We start from the raw sequence: 17,235 nt of genomic DNA on the forward strand, positions 1-17,235 counted from the left end.
CGGTTCCCAATAGTCAACACTTTTATATAAACAAAGGCTTGGGGGAAAGAGGTGTGAGTGAGGGGCAAGTTCAGTTACATAATTCTTCTTTGTGATACTGTAATCAAAAAGTTTTAGATATTACCATTTGTGAGGGTTTATCAAAGTTGCGTGTGTACACATGATAAAGAAAAAAATAGGTTTCTTGCTTCATCTGAACATCTCTCAAGAAAATCAGTGGAGTTCGAACACACTAGTATGTACTGGACTTACCTTTCTCCATTGGCATATAGTAGGTTCACAATTGGCATTTAAATAGTTTCAAAAAGCTTACACTTACCAGTTGTCCTTGGAGAGGTTGATGAATTCTATCTGTGCCGTTCAAGGGATCGCAGGGAAGAAATAACTCATCTAAACAGCTCTGTCGTGAGAAGAAGGGGGAAGGTATTCACAGACAGAACCATGAAAGAGCCGCAGATACAAAACACATCAGACTTGAGAGAAGATGTGATGCTACCTGAGGAGGACAAAAACTGACTCGTTCTTTATCTTGTGTCGTACGTTAAGGGAACAAGCGTGTGATGGCAACCCTCTCAGGACATTCCCCCCACGGAAACTGAATGGCCTGGTCATTAAAATCTTCAAGCAGAGGCCAGAGAAGCTTACTGGAGACATAGAGTGGTGAAAATGATGTCTGCGAAAAATTTCACAGCAATAAAATTGTGGCTTTATTCCGAGAGGTAGATACATACCTATCATATATTATAATAGAAATTGGTGTTCTTGAGGTGATTAAAGCATATTTAGATAAGGAGATTTTTTTCTGGTTCAACTTATTGTAAGGGACTTTTTAGGCACTCTGCCTAGCTTAATCTCCTACATGAATTTTTTTTTTTCCTGCTTAAACAGATGTGCCCGCTTTATGCCCTGGAAACAGATCCATGCAAATGTCACCCTTCCCTCTTTCCACCTCCAGCCCCTTCCCTCCCGTGCCAACCCCGCTGTTCCTTCTGTTCTTCCCTTATGAACAGAAAGGAGAAATTCACCAAGTGTCATAAGGGAAAGAAATACATTCAACGCTACCACGTGTATCTTAGGATATCCAGACAGAAGGGAGTTGAAAGTTTAATTCCAATGGGGGAGAAAAGAGACAGCAACCATCAAAGCCCATTCACGAGTCTCAGAAAGGAGGGGCCTAAGATTAGAAAACTGGCCCTTTGCTAATAGATACAGTAAATTCTGAATGCTACTTCTTGGAAAGATGTTATTAGGAGCCACTCACTGACATGCATTCTCCCCTCCTGTTGTGCTAAATGCTTTCAGCGCATAAGAGAACAAAGTCCACCAGGGCATCTTTTTCTAAGATGGTCATGTAATTTTATGATTTAAATGATTGCATATGATAAATTAGCTTCAAAATCTTATACAAACTGGACAACGTCCCCACAGTAAACACATCACAGAGGTCTGGGTCTTTGTGTGTGTGTTTGTTACCTGAAACAGCAAGCCATGGAGTTGTCCTTTAATGAACTTCTGTCTTAGTGATTCAATTGTTGCTACAAAGAGAATTTACAGCCAGCTTAATATGACAGTTTGTAACCCCCTTTTCCCTTAATTCATTTCATAAACATTCAACAGCTTTAAATTTGGGGCCTGAGGAAAGGAGAGAGAAGACGATGGCTTCTTAGGATGGTGGTCGCCACTCATGACTTGGGAAAGTGGGAAAGGAGGACAAAGCAGGTGGGACTGAGAAACCACTGTTGCCCTTGAGTACTTAACATTAACCTTGACAGATGCAAAGGGGTGAGGGTATAGCTCAGTGGTAGACTGCATGCCTAGCATGCCTGAGATCCTGGGTTCAATCCTCAATACCTCCACTAAAAAAGAAAAACAACCTAACTACCTCCCCCCAAAAAAGATGAAAAAATAATAAATAAAAATTTAAAAATTTTTAAAAAATATGATAGTTGGGCAAATGAATTATCTTCTAGGAGTAAGTCACAGATTTATCTTAAAATGGGAAGGCGCCTCAGAGGTCACTCAGTCCAGCTTCCGACCCATGGAGAAATCCTCTCTTCAACAAACCTTTGCTTGAGCTGTGAGCGATGGGAGCCCTGAAAGTGGAGCCCCAGAGCCCCTGACTCCTACTAGTAGGTCTGAGGTCACGAAAATTCCCTGAGGTCCAGGGCATTTAAGGGGTAACTGGTTATTTGTGGAGCTGAGATCTGGCTCACAGGACAGTGCTCACTTCACTATACTCTTTTGTGAAATTCAATACATTTGTCTTTCTACTTAACTGAAATCTGCTGCCCGGTAACTTCCAAATGCTCACCTCTGGAATAATGAAAGTGGGAGAAATACCTATTTCACTTTTTGAGTTAAATAGTAACATGTTACTTATTTGACAGTCCATACTCTTTGAAATATAGCCAAGAACCAGAAAAGAGGCTGCTATCTTTGGAACGACCGAAACAGACGTTGAGATCCGTGCCCTTGATTCACGTGGCCCATCCTCACGTTTCACTCAGACAGTGGGCGCTGAATTTATACCCAGTTCTCACATGCCTGACTGTTTTCTCAGCCCACAGATGATTAAAAACAAAGATTAAATGAGGGTCAGAAGCTCTGCTAGATGGAGGCATATTAATAGCTGCCACTTTTTTAAAAGATCACTAACAGCCAGGAAAATTAACAGCAGATACTCCGGTGCCCAAAACACACAGAAATCTGGTGCTTCTTATTTTAAAGACCAACAGTTTTATGTCTCAACAGTCGAGAGAAATTCTGAGCCATGAAAAAAAATGCTAATACATGTGCGAAGTACATAATCTAATGTTCAATATTTTCCAGGGAATAAAAGCTTGAAAAGCTCCAATGATGTGGCAGACTACCCATGTAAAATTTATTTTGTATGAGTTCTTTTTGTAAAAATAGTGCTTCTCAACTAAGCCTGACATAGTGTGTATTAGGCCCACAGGAGGAAAATACATTTTAAAAATATTTCTAGTATACTTAAATAATTTTAAAATTTTAAATTCTTAATACTTAGAATTTTAGTGAAGATTCCATTTTTTTAAAAATTCTGTGTTAATTGCATTAAGAAATAAGCCGCTGTCTACCTCCTGACCTTTATCGAAGGAACAGCAACCAAAGCTTTCAGAAGTGGCCGACATTATGTTCCCGAAGTTGTGTATCTCAAAACACTGTCTTTGAATTTCCAAATTAAGCTTGTGTTTCAGAAGGAATAATGAGTTAGTATGAGACTGTCTAAATTGCCCATCTGCTTTCCCATCAGGCGATCTTAGGTTTTAGAAACAGTCCATCTCAAAACATTCAAATTGTAAACCTCATTTCAGCAGATGTTTCGTGCAAAGTGTAGCAACTATTTTCATACGTTTCATAAGGCAAAATGAGCTGGCTTATGACCCAAATTTGCATGCACCTTTGCATTCTTCTTTGTGTATCTGGGGTTGGACCTGCCATGTCTCTGGGGCATTTGGGTTTCACAGGGAAGCAAGGAAAACAATGGCCACTCTATGCCCTGCTGTTGCCATCTGTGCTGTAGGATGAGGCCAGGTGTCCTGGATACACTGCCTTTGAAGGAAGCGGAGATAAAACAACTTTCTAAATGACGATGCAATAAGGATTTCAGGCAAAAAGCCCGGCAATTAATTGGCTGTTGAAAAACAAAACCATAATATTAGAGCTGTAATAATGTAAGCTATCAATGATGGTTGACATTTATGGATTATGGACTTTATAACACAGTATATGTGTTACTTAATATTCTATAAAATAGGGCATTAAAATACTAAAGTTCATTGAAAGCCACAGTCTAGAAGAAAAGGATTCACAACACACAGACCTGTCAAGGGACTTGTATCCAAAATATATAAAGAAAAGAAATCTTATAACTCGGTAACAAAAGGACAAATGACTTAACTTGAAAAAGGGCAAAAGACTTAGGAACTTCACAAAGAAGATATGCAACAGCCAATCAGCTCAACAAAATAAAACCACAATGAGATACCCAGTAGAGCAGGGAAAATGAAAGAGATTGACACCACCAAATACTGGAGGTGTGGAGCACCTGGAACTCCCCCTGCATTGCTAACCGGAGTGTGAACGCTTTGGAAAACTGGCTGGCAGTTTCTTAAAAAAGTCAGAATTCTGATGTTTATCCCAGGTTAACTAAAAACAAAGGTCCACACAAAGACCCATACACACACGTTAATGGCAGCTTTCTTCCTAACCACCCAAAACCGAAAATAATTCAGATGTCCAATAGTAGAAGAAGAGGTAATCAAATTGTGGAATATTCATGCAAAGAAATATGACCCAACCATGAAAAGGGCATCCCACTGACAGACACAACACAAATAAATCCTGTGCTGAGGGAAAGAAGACAGATACAGAGGAAAGTACCTACTGTATAACTCGATTCTAGAACAGGCTTGACTAACTCATCGGTGACAGAAATCAGATGAGTGGTTGTTCCTTGTGGTGGCGGAGGTGGGAGTGGGGAGAGACTGGGGAGCAGCACAAGGGAACTTTCTGGGGTTGCAGGAGTTCTGTGCTTCAATGTGCATTTGTCAAACTGCTTCAACAGTACACTTCAGATCTGAACATTTAATGCTATGTTAATTATGCATGGATAACACAGAACTTTAAAACCACAACAAGAACAAAATACTGTGATCTATGAGATAAACAGGGTTTGGAAGGGACCCTAAAATATATATGCAACAAACAACACAATTACTAAATTATTAGTACCTAGGAAGAGAACTTGGATCACTGAGACGTGCAACTTAAAACAGCTGAAGGCTGACCCCCAGGATGCTAGAAATGCACAAGAACAATAGAGGGGAGATGCTGGTGACACTTTCAATGGCACAGCGCTGGTAGGGCGCTGAGAAAACGCAGGTGGAAGTGGAACCCTCAGGCGGCAGGGCCGCGGAGGCAAATGCAGGAGGGAGTGCCGCCCGGCAGGAGATGAGAGCTCTCTTCGCGGCTGGGATGGCACCTCTGTGGGAGGGAGGCCCAGGTGAAGGACGCTGGTTTTTAATTTTCTTAAAATGAAGCTGAAAGGCTCCTGCTGCCTGTCAGCAGCCAAGCTGGGGGCTTTTTCCTTTCCTGCTGCAGGTTTTAATTCTGTTCCCACCACTCCAGATCCTCAGCCCAGGAAAACTGTGAATGAAACGTCCAGATTGCTCTCCCAGGTCATTACCCGTTTGTCAGTGGTGCATGAGGTAGTTTAGGTGATTGACAGAAACCTGCTCTAGCAGAACAGACTGTACCCAGCATGGCCAAGCACTAGCTACTCTTTTGCATTTGCTGTGTTCTTTATAAATGAACCACTATGGTATTTTCCATATGGAAGAGGGTATGAGGGCTCGGCAAGGTAAAGTGATCTGCCCAACTTTATCAAAGTCTTTTGTAGACTTAGTGTCAGAACGTAGGTTTACCTTCAAATCCCAGGCTCTTTATCATTACGTTATACTGAGTCCTACATCACTGCATCCATATCTATGCCTATAATTTGGGAAAATGCCAGCTCCCATCCTATCAGAGCTGTCCAGCAAGGTATATCTGACTTTGCTCTTCTCCTTGGTCCTTACCCCAACACTTTAAGTGTCTCCATCTCCTGAATGCCCCTTCCTATTGCATTCCTTTCTTGCATACTGACTACCCAGGACACGTGGGTCTCGTCCTGCATTCATCCTCAAAGGTCTACGGCTGCTGGCTGTCCCGTACCTCATGCCCTCCGTGCTAAGAACAGCAAGCTAGATTTTCCAGTGAGCTCATCTAGGTGAACGGCGTCTCTAAAGTTCACATCAGATACTATGTTCAAGTAAGGAATTATAATATATAAGATCTTCTTAGGCTCCCTCCCCAAAGAAATATTTCTGGTTTCTAAAGGAAATATATGTGATTTCACTCACTGTCTATTGAATGAGTGACTCAATGAAGATTTCATGGAAATAGGGGCAAAAAGAAGACGGATAGCGAAAGGGTGACATCTTGGGTTAGATCATTTAGCCTATGCTTTTTGCACAGTGGATTCACCCTAATATGTTGTATGCCTACCCTATGTCTAAAAAGATTTCCTTTTTAAAGCAAATATCCATTTATACTTCCAATATTGCTCTTGTTAACAAGATACTTAGATACATATAAAGAAGCAGTAGAAAGAAAATATGTAAGTAACCATTCAAGAAATTTAGTAGTTCTAATGGCACATTTCATGGGGCAAGCATGGACACTAATTCCCTCATAGATCAGTCCAGTCCTGCGGCAACTGAAAACTTGAACAATATTATTTATTCAGCATTAAATTCAGCATTTAAATGTCATAAACAACCTCCCAAGTCCAGTTTGTGAGCACCGTCATTGACCTGAGCATTTGGACGAAACAGCTGCGCCCCCATGCAATTTGCTAATGAACCGTTCCCAGATGCAACCGAAAGCAACTTGCCTTAAACACTTCATGCATTTATGAAGCTCACCAAGAAGTTTCACAAGAACTAAATGGATTTAAATATTTTTATCGTCTGACTCAGAATTCAATGTCTGACTCAGAATTCAAACAGTGTGTGGTGGCAGTGGTCATGGTGGGATGTGTGAGGATGTGTTTGTGTGATAACTGTTCTTCCTCGCTGACATTTGTTCCTGGTCTGTCTGGAAAATCTGCTATATGAACTTCGAAAATACATGCTACCTAACTTCCCCTCTTCTTGCAAAGATTGATTTTTAAGGGCATTTTAAGAAAGGTCTCCATAAGCAAAGGGTCTTAAGAGCAAAATCTTGATATGTGTGCTTTCTTTGGACAGCAAGAGACACAAACAAGTAAAGGAGATCATAAAGCCTGGCAGACTGTGAGTGATTTAGGATGGAAAGGAGGCATGCACCCTACTTTATCCAGCCAGAAAAAGTTCACGCATTCAACCTAGAGCAGCTGCTTTCACATTCTGTTTTAAATGGTATTTGGACCACGTATTCCCTGAGGATAGACTGGTAAGACAACAGCAGTTCATAATATCAGGAAGTCTACTTCGGGATTTTACAAAGTTGACTTTTCCAAGAAAGTACTACAAATCATGGCGTGGGGGGGAGTGGAGGAAGGGATAAATTCCTAGTTGTCTGAAACTATGGGGTATAACATTGATGTAATAAAAGATAAATGTAACTGGATCGAAAGATTATTCCTCTAAGCACTGGGTCTAAAACGAACACACCATAAACCAAATTTGGAATGCCTTCATGTTCGTGCCTCAAAACCAACAGTTCTAGCCACAAGGGAACCTTCTCCAGTGTCCTCTGACCAATACAAAATGTAACATATAGATGATGTAATTTAAAATATGCTTCGTATTATCTGACAGAGTGAAGCAAAGTAAAATGATACTTAGAGTTATTAAAAATGAGCAAGCTCTTCGAGGCTTAAAAATAATAATAATAAAATGTTGAATAACCACTGCTATTTTAGAACTAGCCAATTCCTCTACCCTCTTAAACAGCTTTCTTGAATAACAGTAGAAAGGGTACAATAAATTCAAAAGAAACCCAAGTCTAAAAACTTCCACCTCTAGCTTACCTTAACCTTGTATTTAGGCATTACCTGAATCAATAACTTTCTATAAAAAGAACATTTATATTGTTAGCACAAGAAGCTGGTTGTCTGATAAATGGTCATAGAGATAAGCTTTATTTCTCCTGAATTGTGTTTCTAGAACAAAATAAGCTTAAAAATAATCTGACATATGAATTTTGACAACTGTCTTCTCACCGAAATCCTCAGTAAACACTTATCTACTTTTGGGTAATAAAGAAAAAGGACAAATAGTCTCATTTTTAAAGCAAAATATACATATGGAAAGAGCACATTAAATTTTTTGAAGAATTTTCATACATATTTAATATTTTGATGTACATGGAATTAATAAGCATTTTGCCCAAGCCTAAAATTCCTGCTTAAATGAACACAGAGAGGCAGGACCTTTTCTACCATATGGTGGGTACAAACTGGCTAATAAAATCAAGGTATAATATGTAAACAATTTGCAAGTTGAACTATCCCACGCATACAAGATTTTTTCCCCATGTTTACTTTTACAGATATTGAGAATTTTTTTTAATTTTTAAAGAAATAACAGTCATGGAAAAATCCAGCTTCTAATAAACAACCAAAGGGGAAAGTTAATGGTTAAATCCATCCACCTAGCCACTAGGCAGACCTCCCCGAACGCCCACAGCATTGCCTTCTGGAACCACTTCACTGCCATGAATGCAGTAAAAATACAGCAGCTGTAATCCAGAAAAAGGGCTGTAATCCTCTGCCCCACCTCAAAGTGGACTGAATTCGGACAAAACAGATATCTGCTACTCACTTTTCGGTTTTCTCGTCTTCTGCTCAAGTGTCTGGCAAGAGTTCACTAACTCAGTATTTATAGTCTGGCGATTCCGTTGTTCCGAAATTGCTCCCTCTAATTTATGCCGCAAAGGCTTAGCTTTCTCACTGGCAGAGTGGGCTGCCCGATCTCCATCCTCCACCTGGATACGGACAGTTAATGCTGAATTTTAGCAGGGTGGCCGAGAAGGAAAGCCATTGAGTGCTCGCCCTGACTGTGCACACGAAACTGAAAATGTGAAAATGTGCTTTTCTTCTCAGGGAAGCGATAAGCCTCCACTGAACTTCTGCAATTCTGTGTTTGCATGGGCTTCGTATGCCTGAGCTATTTCTACAGCTGTCCTGATATGTCAAGTTGCCTCTTTCTGCAAAGTTGCCTCTTTCATCAGCAGGCTGTTGACACCGCCTCTTACAACTCCCCCTTTACTTCCTCCGCTCACTGCTCGTCTCGAGAGGGACTGAACTTCGCAGTTCCTCTTTGTTTTCTTGTTCCTCCTCCATTTTTACTTCACGGTGTTAAGAACATCTGAGAAGCCTTCCCTTGCATATAATGTAGTCAAAGGCCATCCTACCTGCTTCTCTGCGTCCTCCAACCATTGGCTGGCTTCTTGGACCTTCTTCCTGAAGATGGCTTCTTGGCTGACAGCATCTTCTTGCAGTTGTGTGATGGCTTCTAGTTGTTTCTGCCTGGAGTTTAAAAAAAAAAAAGTTCAAACCACAAGCTGTCAGTGACATTTTTCAACTAAGAGTCACCCCTGGGAAGTTATGACAAATTCAAACTTAATACACTTCCTCAGAGAAGAGAGGAAAAAGTGAAAGTATTTATACATAGATAAATGCTTCACAAATACGGAATTTTAATGAAAACCATCATCTTGCTCACTTAGCCTGATAACATAACTTTATAGATAAGGACATTTAGTTTCCTATTTCACACTGGAATATTCAGTTCCCCACAAGCTACAGTCATAACACTTAGCTACATTGGTTCTACAATGAGGTCCCTGTGACAGGTGTAATATTTATACATCACAGCTAGTTTTTTCCAAAAAAAGAGAAAGGAACAGAAAAGGGAGAAAGGGAAAAGAAGAAAAAAGAGTGGAAAAAAATTAGAAATAAACGCTTTGCTTCATGAACTTAACCTTAAGAATTGTCAATCGTGCTATTTAATATGTACCATGAGAAAGGAAGGGCTGCTCCCAAGAATAGATAAAAGTTACCTGTTAGTATTTCCACTGCAGTCCTCTCCTCTCTAAAGCCCCTCCCTTTCTTCCTAACCCCCCAGTCTCTCAGTGTTGTTATATTACTTCCCTTTTGGATTCAACCCTGATCCCCCAAATATATAAAAATGCATCTGTTAGCTGATGAGATTATTAAAACTATGCTATATACCCATATATCAATGACTATCTGGAAACAACTTGACCCAAATAAAGACCTTGGCTCAAAGGGATGATAACCTTTGGGAGTTTTAAAGCAGTGAGGAAGACATTGTCAGGTTTAAGCCTTTAGTGGGTCTCGTAAATATTAAGACAAAACCCAGCCCTGATTACAAGAAGGACCATGGGAGAGACAAGGATGGTCTCAGAGAATGCTTCTACCACTATGGTAAACCAGCAAACAAAACCCTAACTAAAAATAAAAACTACCTAAAACACACATTCTCCTGAGCATCGTTCAAAAGCATGTAGTCAGTTTTTTCTTTTTCTTAAATTGTGGTGAGAACATTTAGCATGAAATCTACCATTTTAACACGAGATCTACCATTTTAACACATTAAGTGTGCAATACAGTACTGTTAACTATAGACTTAATGTTGTACAACAGATCTCTAGGACTTATTCCTCTTGTGTAACTAAAACTTTATATCTGTTGAATTATGACTCCTCATTCCCCCTTCCCAAGCCCCTGGAAACCACCATTCTACTCTCTGCTTCTGTAAGTTACTATTTTAGACACCTCACAAAAGTGGAATCATGCAGTATTGGCCTTTCTGTGACTGGTTTATTTTACTTAGAATAATGTCCTCAAGATTCATCCATGTTATCACATGTGGCAAAACTGAATATTTCATTGTATCTATACACTGTATTTTCTTTATTTATTCAATCCACTGATGAACATTTAGATTGTTTCCACATCTTGTCCATTGTGAATGACGCTGCAATGAACATGAGTGTGCAAATATCTTTTCGAGATTTTGCTTTAAATTCTTTTGGATGTGTACCCAGAAGTGGGGCTGCAGGATCATATGGTAGTTCTATTTTTATTTTTTGAGAACCTCCAAACTGTTTCCCATAGCAATTGTACCATTTTACACTCCCACCAACAGTATACAAGGGTTTCAATTTCTCTACACCCTTGCCAACACTTAGTATCTCTTGGGTTTTTTTTTTTTTTTTTGATACTAGCTTTCCTAACAGGTGTGATTGTGATTCATTCATCATTGTGAATGACTCATTGTGGTTTTTATTTGCATTTCCCTGATGACTAGTGATGTTGAACATCTTTTCATATACTTGTTGGCCAATTTTATGTCTTCTTTGGAAAAATGTCTATTCAATTCCTTTGCCCATTTTTAACTGGGTTGGGTTTTTTGTTAGTTCTTATATTTTGAATATTAACTCCTTTTCAGACATATGTTTTGCAAATATTTTCTCCCCTTCAACAGGTTACCTTTTTACTCTGTTAAATCCTTTGCTGTGTGGAAGCTTTTTAGTCTAATGTAGACTCACTTGTATATTTTTTCCTCTGTTGCTTGTGTTTTTGGTGTCACATCCAAAAAATTGTCAAGACCAATGTCATAAAAATTTTCCTCTAAGTTTTCTTCCAGGAGTTTTACAGTTTTAGGCCTTATGTCTAAGCCTTTAACCCATTTTGAGTTCATTTTTGTATATGGCATATGATAAGGGTTCAACTTTATTCTTATGCATGTGGATTTCCAGTTTTCCCAATATTATTTGCTGAAAAGACTATCCATTCCCCATTGTGTATTCTTAGCAACTTAATCGAAGATCAGTTAACCATATATGCATAGGTTTATTTCTGGGCAATCTATTCTTTTCCATTGGTCTATGTGTTTGTTTTTAGCTTAGTACCATACTGTTTTAATCACTATAGTTTGTAACTTACTCTGAAAACAGTGTGATACTTCCAGGTTTGTTCTTCTTTCCCAAGACTGTTTTGGCTATGTGGGGTCCTTTGTAGTTCCATATGAATATTGGGAACTCCCCATCTCTCAGCTTTTCCCTGGATCAAGAAAGAGCTGGGCTGTTGTGCCCAACATTCCAACTTTGCGGAGGACTGCCCAAAATACTAGCTTCTATCCACCTGTCTCAGTCTGCAGACAAAACTGGGGGGCCTGTAGATGCCAAGGGGGCACTGAGAACAAAGACGATGGTTTGAATTGGCACACGAGCACTCATCATAGTCCCTCACCCTGGCTCTTTCTTGGGGTTGTTCTTTTTTATTATTGTAAAATAAAATTCTATTTGAATTTTGATGGGAATTGCATTGAATCTGTAGAATGCTTTGGGTATTACAGACATCTTAACAATATTAAGTCTTCTAATCCATGAACACAAGCTGTCTTTCCATTAATTTGCATCTTTTAAAGTTTCTTTCAGCACTGTTTTATAGTTTCAGTGTACATGTCTTTATTGCCTTAATTAAGCTCTTCCTAAGAATTTTATTCTTTTGATACTATTTTAAATAAATTTCTCAGTTTCCTTTTCAGATGGCTTATTGTTTTTTGTTTTAACATTTTTTTATTGAGTAATAGTCATTTTACAATGTTGTGTCAAATTCCAGTGTAGAGCACAATTTTTCAGTTATACATGAACATACATATATTCATTGTCACATTTTTTTTCACTGTGAGCTACCACAAGATCTTGTATATATTTCCCTGTGCTGCACAGTATAATCTTGTTTATCTATTCTGCATTTTAAAATCCAGTCTGTCCCTTCCCACCCACTGCCCCCTTGGTAACCACAACTTTGTATTCTATGTCTATGAGTCTGTTTCTGTTTTGTATTTATGTTGTTGTGGGGTTTTTTTGGTTTTTTGGTTTTTTTTAGATTCCGCATATGAGTGATCTCATATGATATTTTTCTTTCTCTTTCTGGCTTACTCCACTTAGAATGATATTCTCCAGGAACATCCATGTTGCTGCAAATGGTGTTACGTTGTCGGGTTTTGTGACTGTATAGTATTCCATCGTATAAATATACTACATCTTCTTTATCCAGTCATCTGTTGATGGACACCCAGGCTGTCTCCATGTCTTGGCTATTGTAAATAGTGCTGCTATGAACATTGGGGTGCAGGTGTCATTTTGAAGTAGGGTTCCTTCTGGATACATGCCCAGGAGCGGGATTTCTGGGTCCTATGGTAGGTCTATTCCTAGCCTTTTGAGGAATCTCCATACTGTTTTCCACAGTGGCTTTCCTTGCTTCCCTCTCCCACTCTTAATGATTTAGATGTCTTCTTTTACAGTTTTGTGTTTATTCAATTTTTAATTCATGGTAGTTATCATCTTTCCACTTATGAGTTTCTCATTTTTATAGCATCTTGCTTCTTTTCTATTTAGAGTAGACCTTTCAATATTTCTTTTAGCGTGAGTTTAGTGTTGCTAAACTCTTAGTTTTGCTTGTCTGTGAAGTTCTTTCTCTCTCCTTCTATTCTAAATGATAGCCTTGCTGGATAGAGTATCCTAGGCTGCATCTTTATTCCATTCAGGACTTTGACTATATCTTGCCACTCCCTTCTGGCCTGTAGTGTTTGTGTTTGTGTAGAGAAGTCAGCTGAGAGCCTTATGGGGGTTCCCTTGTAACTCACTCTTTGTTTTCCCCTTGCTGCCCAGATGGCTTATTGTTAATGCATAGAAATATAACTGATTTTTTTGTCTTGATTTTGTATGTTGCAGCTTTACTGAATTTGTTTATTAGTTCTTTTTTTTGTGGAGTCTTTAGGGTTTTCTATATATAAGATCATGTCATCTACAGAGATGATCTTTCTCTCTTTCTTGTATTCTCACATCTAACTCACTAGTATGTCAGATCTGATCTAGCTTTAAAATATAGTTAGAATCCAACCATTTCTTATCACCTTCACAACTATCTCCCTGGCTCACATTACACCCCTCACCTAGACTACTGAAATAGCACCTAACTCAGTGGCTTTTTAAAATCATAACCCAGTAAATATTTTATATTTCAACAAAATACACACACACACACACATACACACATGTAGCTGAAACAAAAGCTTTATGAAATGTTACTTACTCTTATTATGTGCGTTGTATTCTGATATTTTATATTTTATTTGTAAAAATGGGTCATAATCCAGTAAATTGATTTCAGGATCTCTAACTGGTGATCTGTAATTGAAAAAAACCTCTTCTCACTGCTTTCACTATATAGACAATTCTCTCCCTGGAAGCCAGGATGATTTTTCAAAACACAAGTCATATTACTTCTCGTCTTATAATCTTCCAATAGCTTCTGATCCACTTAGAATAAAATCCCAATTCCTAAACATGAACTGCAAGGCTCTGGACCTGACCCCTGCCTATCTGTCCGACCTCATCTCCTACCACTGCCCAGCACTCACTCCACCCCAGCCATGCTGGCCTCCTGCTGCTGCTCAAACTTCCCAAGCTCATTACAACCCCAGGGCCTTTGCATTAGCTATCTCCTCTGCCTAGAACACTCCCCAGATCATCACATAGCTCGCTCTCTCACTCCATTTAGCTATCTACTCAGTTTACCATTCCTCAGACAGGCATGTCCAGACCATTCTTTCTAAAATTAAGTCCTTCCGCCCCTGGTCATTCTCAGTCTTCTTATCCTGCTTTAAGATTCTTCATATCACTTACTACTGCCTGGAATTATATTATATAATATGTTTGTACATTATCTGTGTCCTTTAATAGATGTTAGTCTGATGGAGGTAGAAATTTCTGTTCTATTTTCTAGAATTCCCTAGCATTTAGGAAAGAAAAGAAAGCTGGCAAAGAACCGGCACTGGGTTGCACAAAACCATGTACAAATGAAGACATGCTTTTCTCACCAAGTCCTCCAAGAACACTGTTTTTCTTTTATTGCCTCTCATTGACTCACTCAATTCTTTCCATTCCTCAGCACCGAATCTCTTTATCCTGCACCAAAATGGAAGTTTTCTCCTCCTCAGCAAACAGCTAACTCCTGAAAGTTTCCCTTTAATAAATATTTCCTACTTCATTTAAACATAGAAACCTCTCTCATCCCCAGAAAATACTCCACTCATTTTCTTACTCATAGTTAAGACCCAAAGCCAAATCACTTTGTGTGTAGCCTCTACATGGCTTTGTTTCTTTCAAATTATGTTTAGAAGGCAGGAGCTAAGCCATCCTTACACTGATGAGTATTATTTTACCCAGTGCTAGGTTCCTAGGATTATTATTAATAAATACTATATTAGATTTTAACGAGGAGATGGTAGGGGATTAACACTTGAAAAGAACATAGGTTTTGAAGTAGAACATACCTAAGTCTGATCCAAGCTGGTACCTGATCCCACCTGTGTGACCTTGGGCAAGTTACTACACCTCTCTAGAGATAAATTCATGTCATACGGAACACAGTGAGCTCTCGACAAATCACACCTACTGTTATTCAGCTGGGCCGTTCGTGTGTCTAATAGGATAACACAGAAGATTCACCTACTCTGAGATGACTCCAGTGCAGGCTTCTCTCCTAATAGTTCTTAGTGGCTGAATAGAAGAATTTCCATGTTCCCTTTTGTGAAGATGGTATCTGTGTAAGGAAGCTGCGTATCTACTTAAACCACATCTTTACCACTACGGGGAAGTCTGGCTCCTGGCCCCTTAGGGAAAACAGATCATCTTCTTGATAGTTCCTTCTGGCATTAACCTCTCTCTGATATCTAGTTCCCTTATTTGGGGGGAATAAAAACAGTTCCTTCTTGCTATTTTCTTTAAGCAACCTTGGCCTCTAAGTACATCTTTTCCTTTTACTTTATTCAAATTCAAAATACACTGATGTTCACTCATTCATTCATTCAAGAAGCATTTCTTAAGGGGATGCTCAGTACCGTATTAGCAGCTATAGAAACAGTGGTTAACAAAAGATATCATCTCTGTGCCTGTTCAGTATGTGGTCTACAGTGTACAAATTTCAAGAGTCCCCCCCACCCCCCCAAAAAAACATGAGAATCAAGGTGAGAGGAAGGATAAGATTGCAAATTATTTTACATTTAGAGTCTCCTATTCTCTATGACTCCTTTTACTTGAAATTGTATACTAAGGTGGAACACAAAGCCCAGTAGGGTAGGAGTTAGCAGCCCCAGCACCAAGTCCTTCCAGTAAGAGAGCTATTCATAGATGTGTCCATTAATAACTCTCAGGTCTTCATCAATTCACTTTACATCCTTTTGCTGCAGTCCTCTGTAAAATTCTGAGGTTTTACTAAACAATCTCTAAGGGACATTCTGGTTAAAAGAATTCTATATTCTGTGATTCCAAACTCCTTCTCTAGGGGAAAAAACTCTTTACATGGCTTTCCATAGGTTTTTAAATTTACTACTTGCAATTTTGGATATTTAAGTCAATTTCATGCCATTTCACAATTCAAAATTGTCAGACAAAACGTCTTCCTGAAGAAGTGTCATCTGAAATCAACGCATACAACTAGAAAAAAATAAACTGAATGCCATGGCACAATCACAAACATGTTACGTATATAAAGCATGGATTTCTTACATATAAATGATCATCACCTGGAAAGAAATTCTTTTCTGAAATAAAAGTATTCCAGCCTGAATTGCTTCAAAATCTCTATCAGTTTGACAAACTCTTTATCAAGTGATTCTTTGTGGTTTCTCAAGCTGCTCAGCATTAATATGCAAAGATTTAGTTTCTCTTCCATGATAGATTTGAATTCCTATAAGAAAAGTCACAGAACAAACTCCACTATTCCAACGTTAAATATAAAGATATAGCAGGCAGTGTAACATGCTGTGGCCATTCCCATCTCAATAGAGTTCACTGTTATTGGACCCTAAACTTCTAATTGAACAGATTCTCGGTTGCCTAAAGATTGATTATCCTGTGGATTGATTATCTCAATTTAACAACTATATATTGGGTACCCACAGTGTGCCTAAAATTGAGCTTTGTTTTCTTTTTCTTACGATAAGTGATCATTTTATCAATAATCACGATTGTTTTAGAACAGAATAGGACTAGGAAATGCAGTAAAATCAGTATCTGTTCACTAGCATATCCAAAGGCAACTTTTAAAAAAGGTTAGTTTGGCAAAAGGATGGAAATTAATATTCCAGAGTTTTCAGAGTTTACTTCTTGCTTTAGCTTAACTTAGGGGGCTGACAGATGTTAGGAAGTCATCTGGCAGTCAAGAAGCAGAGATCATTAAGTGATGGATAAATTAGAGATTTCTTTTAATTCATTTCCTTTCTAACAAAACTGAATAGTTACCTAAAAAATTCCCGTTTTTCCAATGTTCTGCTACTTTCTGTTATAATAAAATTGTCAGAGTCCCAGGAATAAGATTCTTTGGCACAATAACAATTCTATCAAAGTTAGAGAATTTTGCTAGACTAAAAAATATCCAAGGTTAGACTAGACAGTTCCCACGAGGGTCCAAATAAAATACACTTGAATTAAATCATCTTATTTATTCTTTGTCTCTCCAACACATATCCTCACACTCACACACTCTTATCTAATCATCACCCTCTTACTCTCACCCATACACATCCCCGGACATACTCTACACACATAATCAGACTGAGACATCAGAGCACTGCAATAAAGACTTAG

The 17,235-nt window shown here is 38.7% G+C and overlaps 1 protein-coding gene across 1 annotated transcript in view; it reads right to left on the bottom strand.

Moving 5' to 3' along the window:
- Positions 1-17,235, bottom strand: part of IRAG2 (inositol 1,4,5-triphosphate receptor associated 2) — an 87,356-nt gene that overhangs the window by 35,273 nt on the left and 34,848 nt on the right. Inside the window, exons 16-20 of the mRNA XM_072954585.1 lie at positions 16,173-16,336; positions 8,962-9,076; positions 8,370-8,532; positions 1,474-1,535; positions 320-400 (exon numbers count right to left, since the gene is read on the bottom strand). Of these exons, the coding sequence (XP_072810686.1) occupies positions 320-400; positions 1,474-1,535; positions 8,370-8,532; positions 8,962-9,076; positions 16,173-16,336 (585 nt within the window). The remainder of the gene's footprint in view (positions 1-319; positions 401-1,473; positions 1,536-8,369; positions 8,533-8,961; positions 9,077-16,172; positions 16,337-17,235) is intronic.

The sequence above is a fragment of the Vicugna pacos genome, chromosome 34, assembly GCF_048564905.1.
Source record: "Vicugna pacos chromosome 34, VicPac4, whole genome shotgun sequence".
In the NCBI taxonomy this organism is placed as follows: Eukaryota; Metazoa; Chordata; class Mammalia; order Artiodactyla; family Camelidae; genus Vicugna; species Vicugna pacos.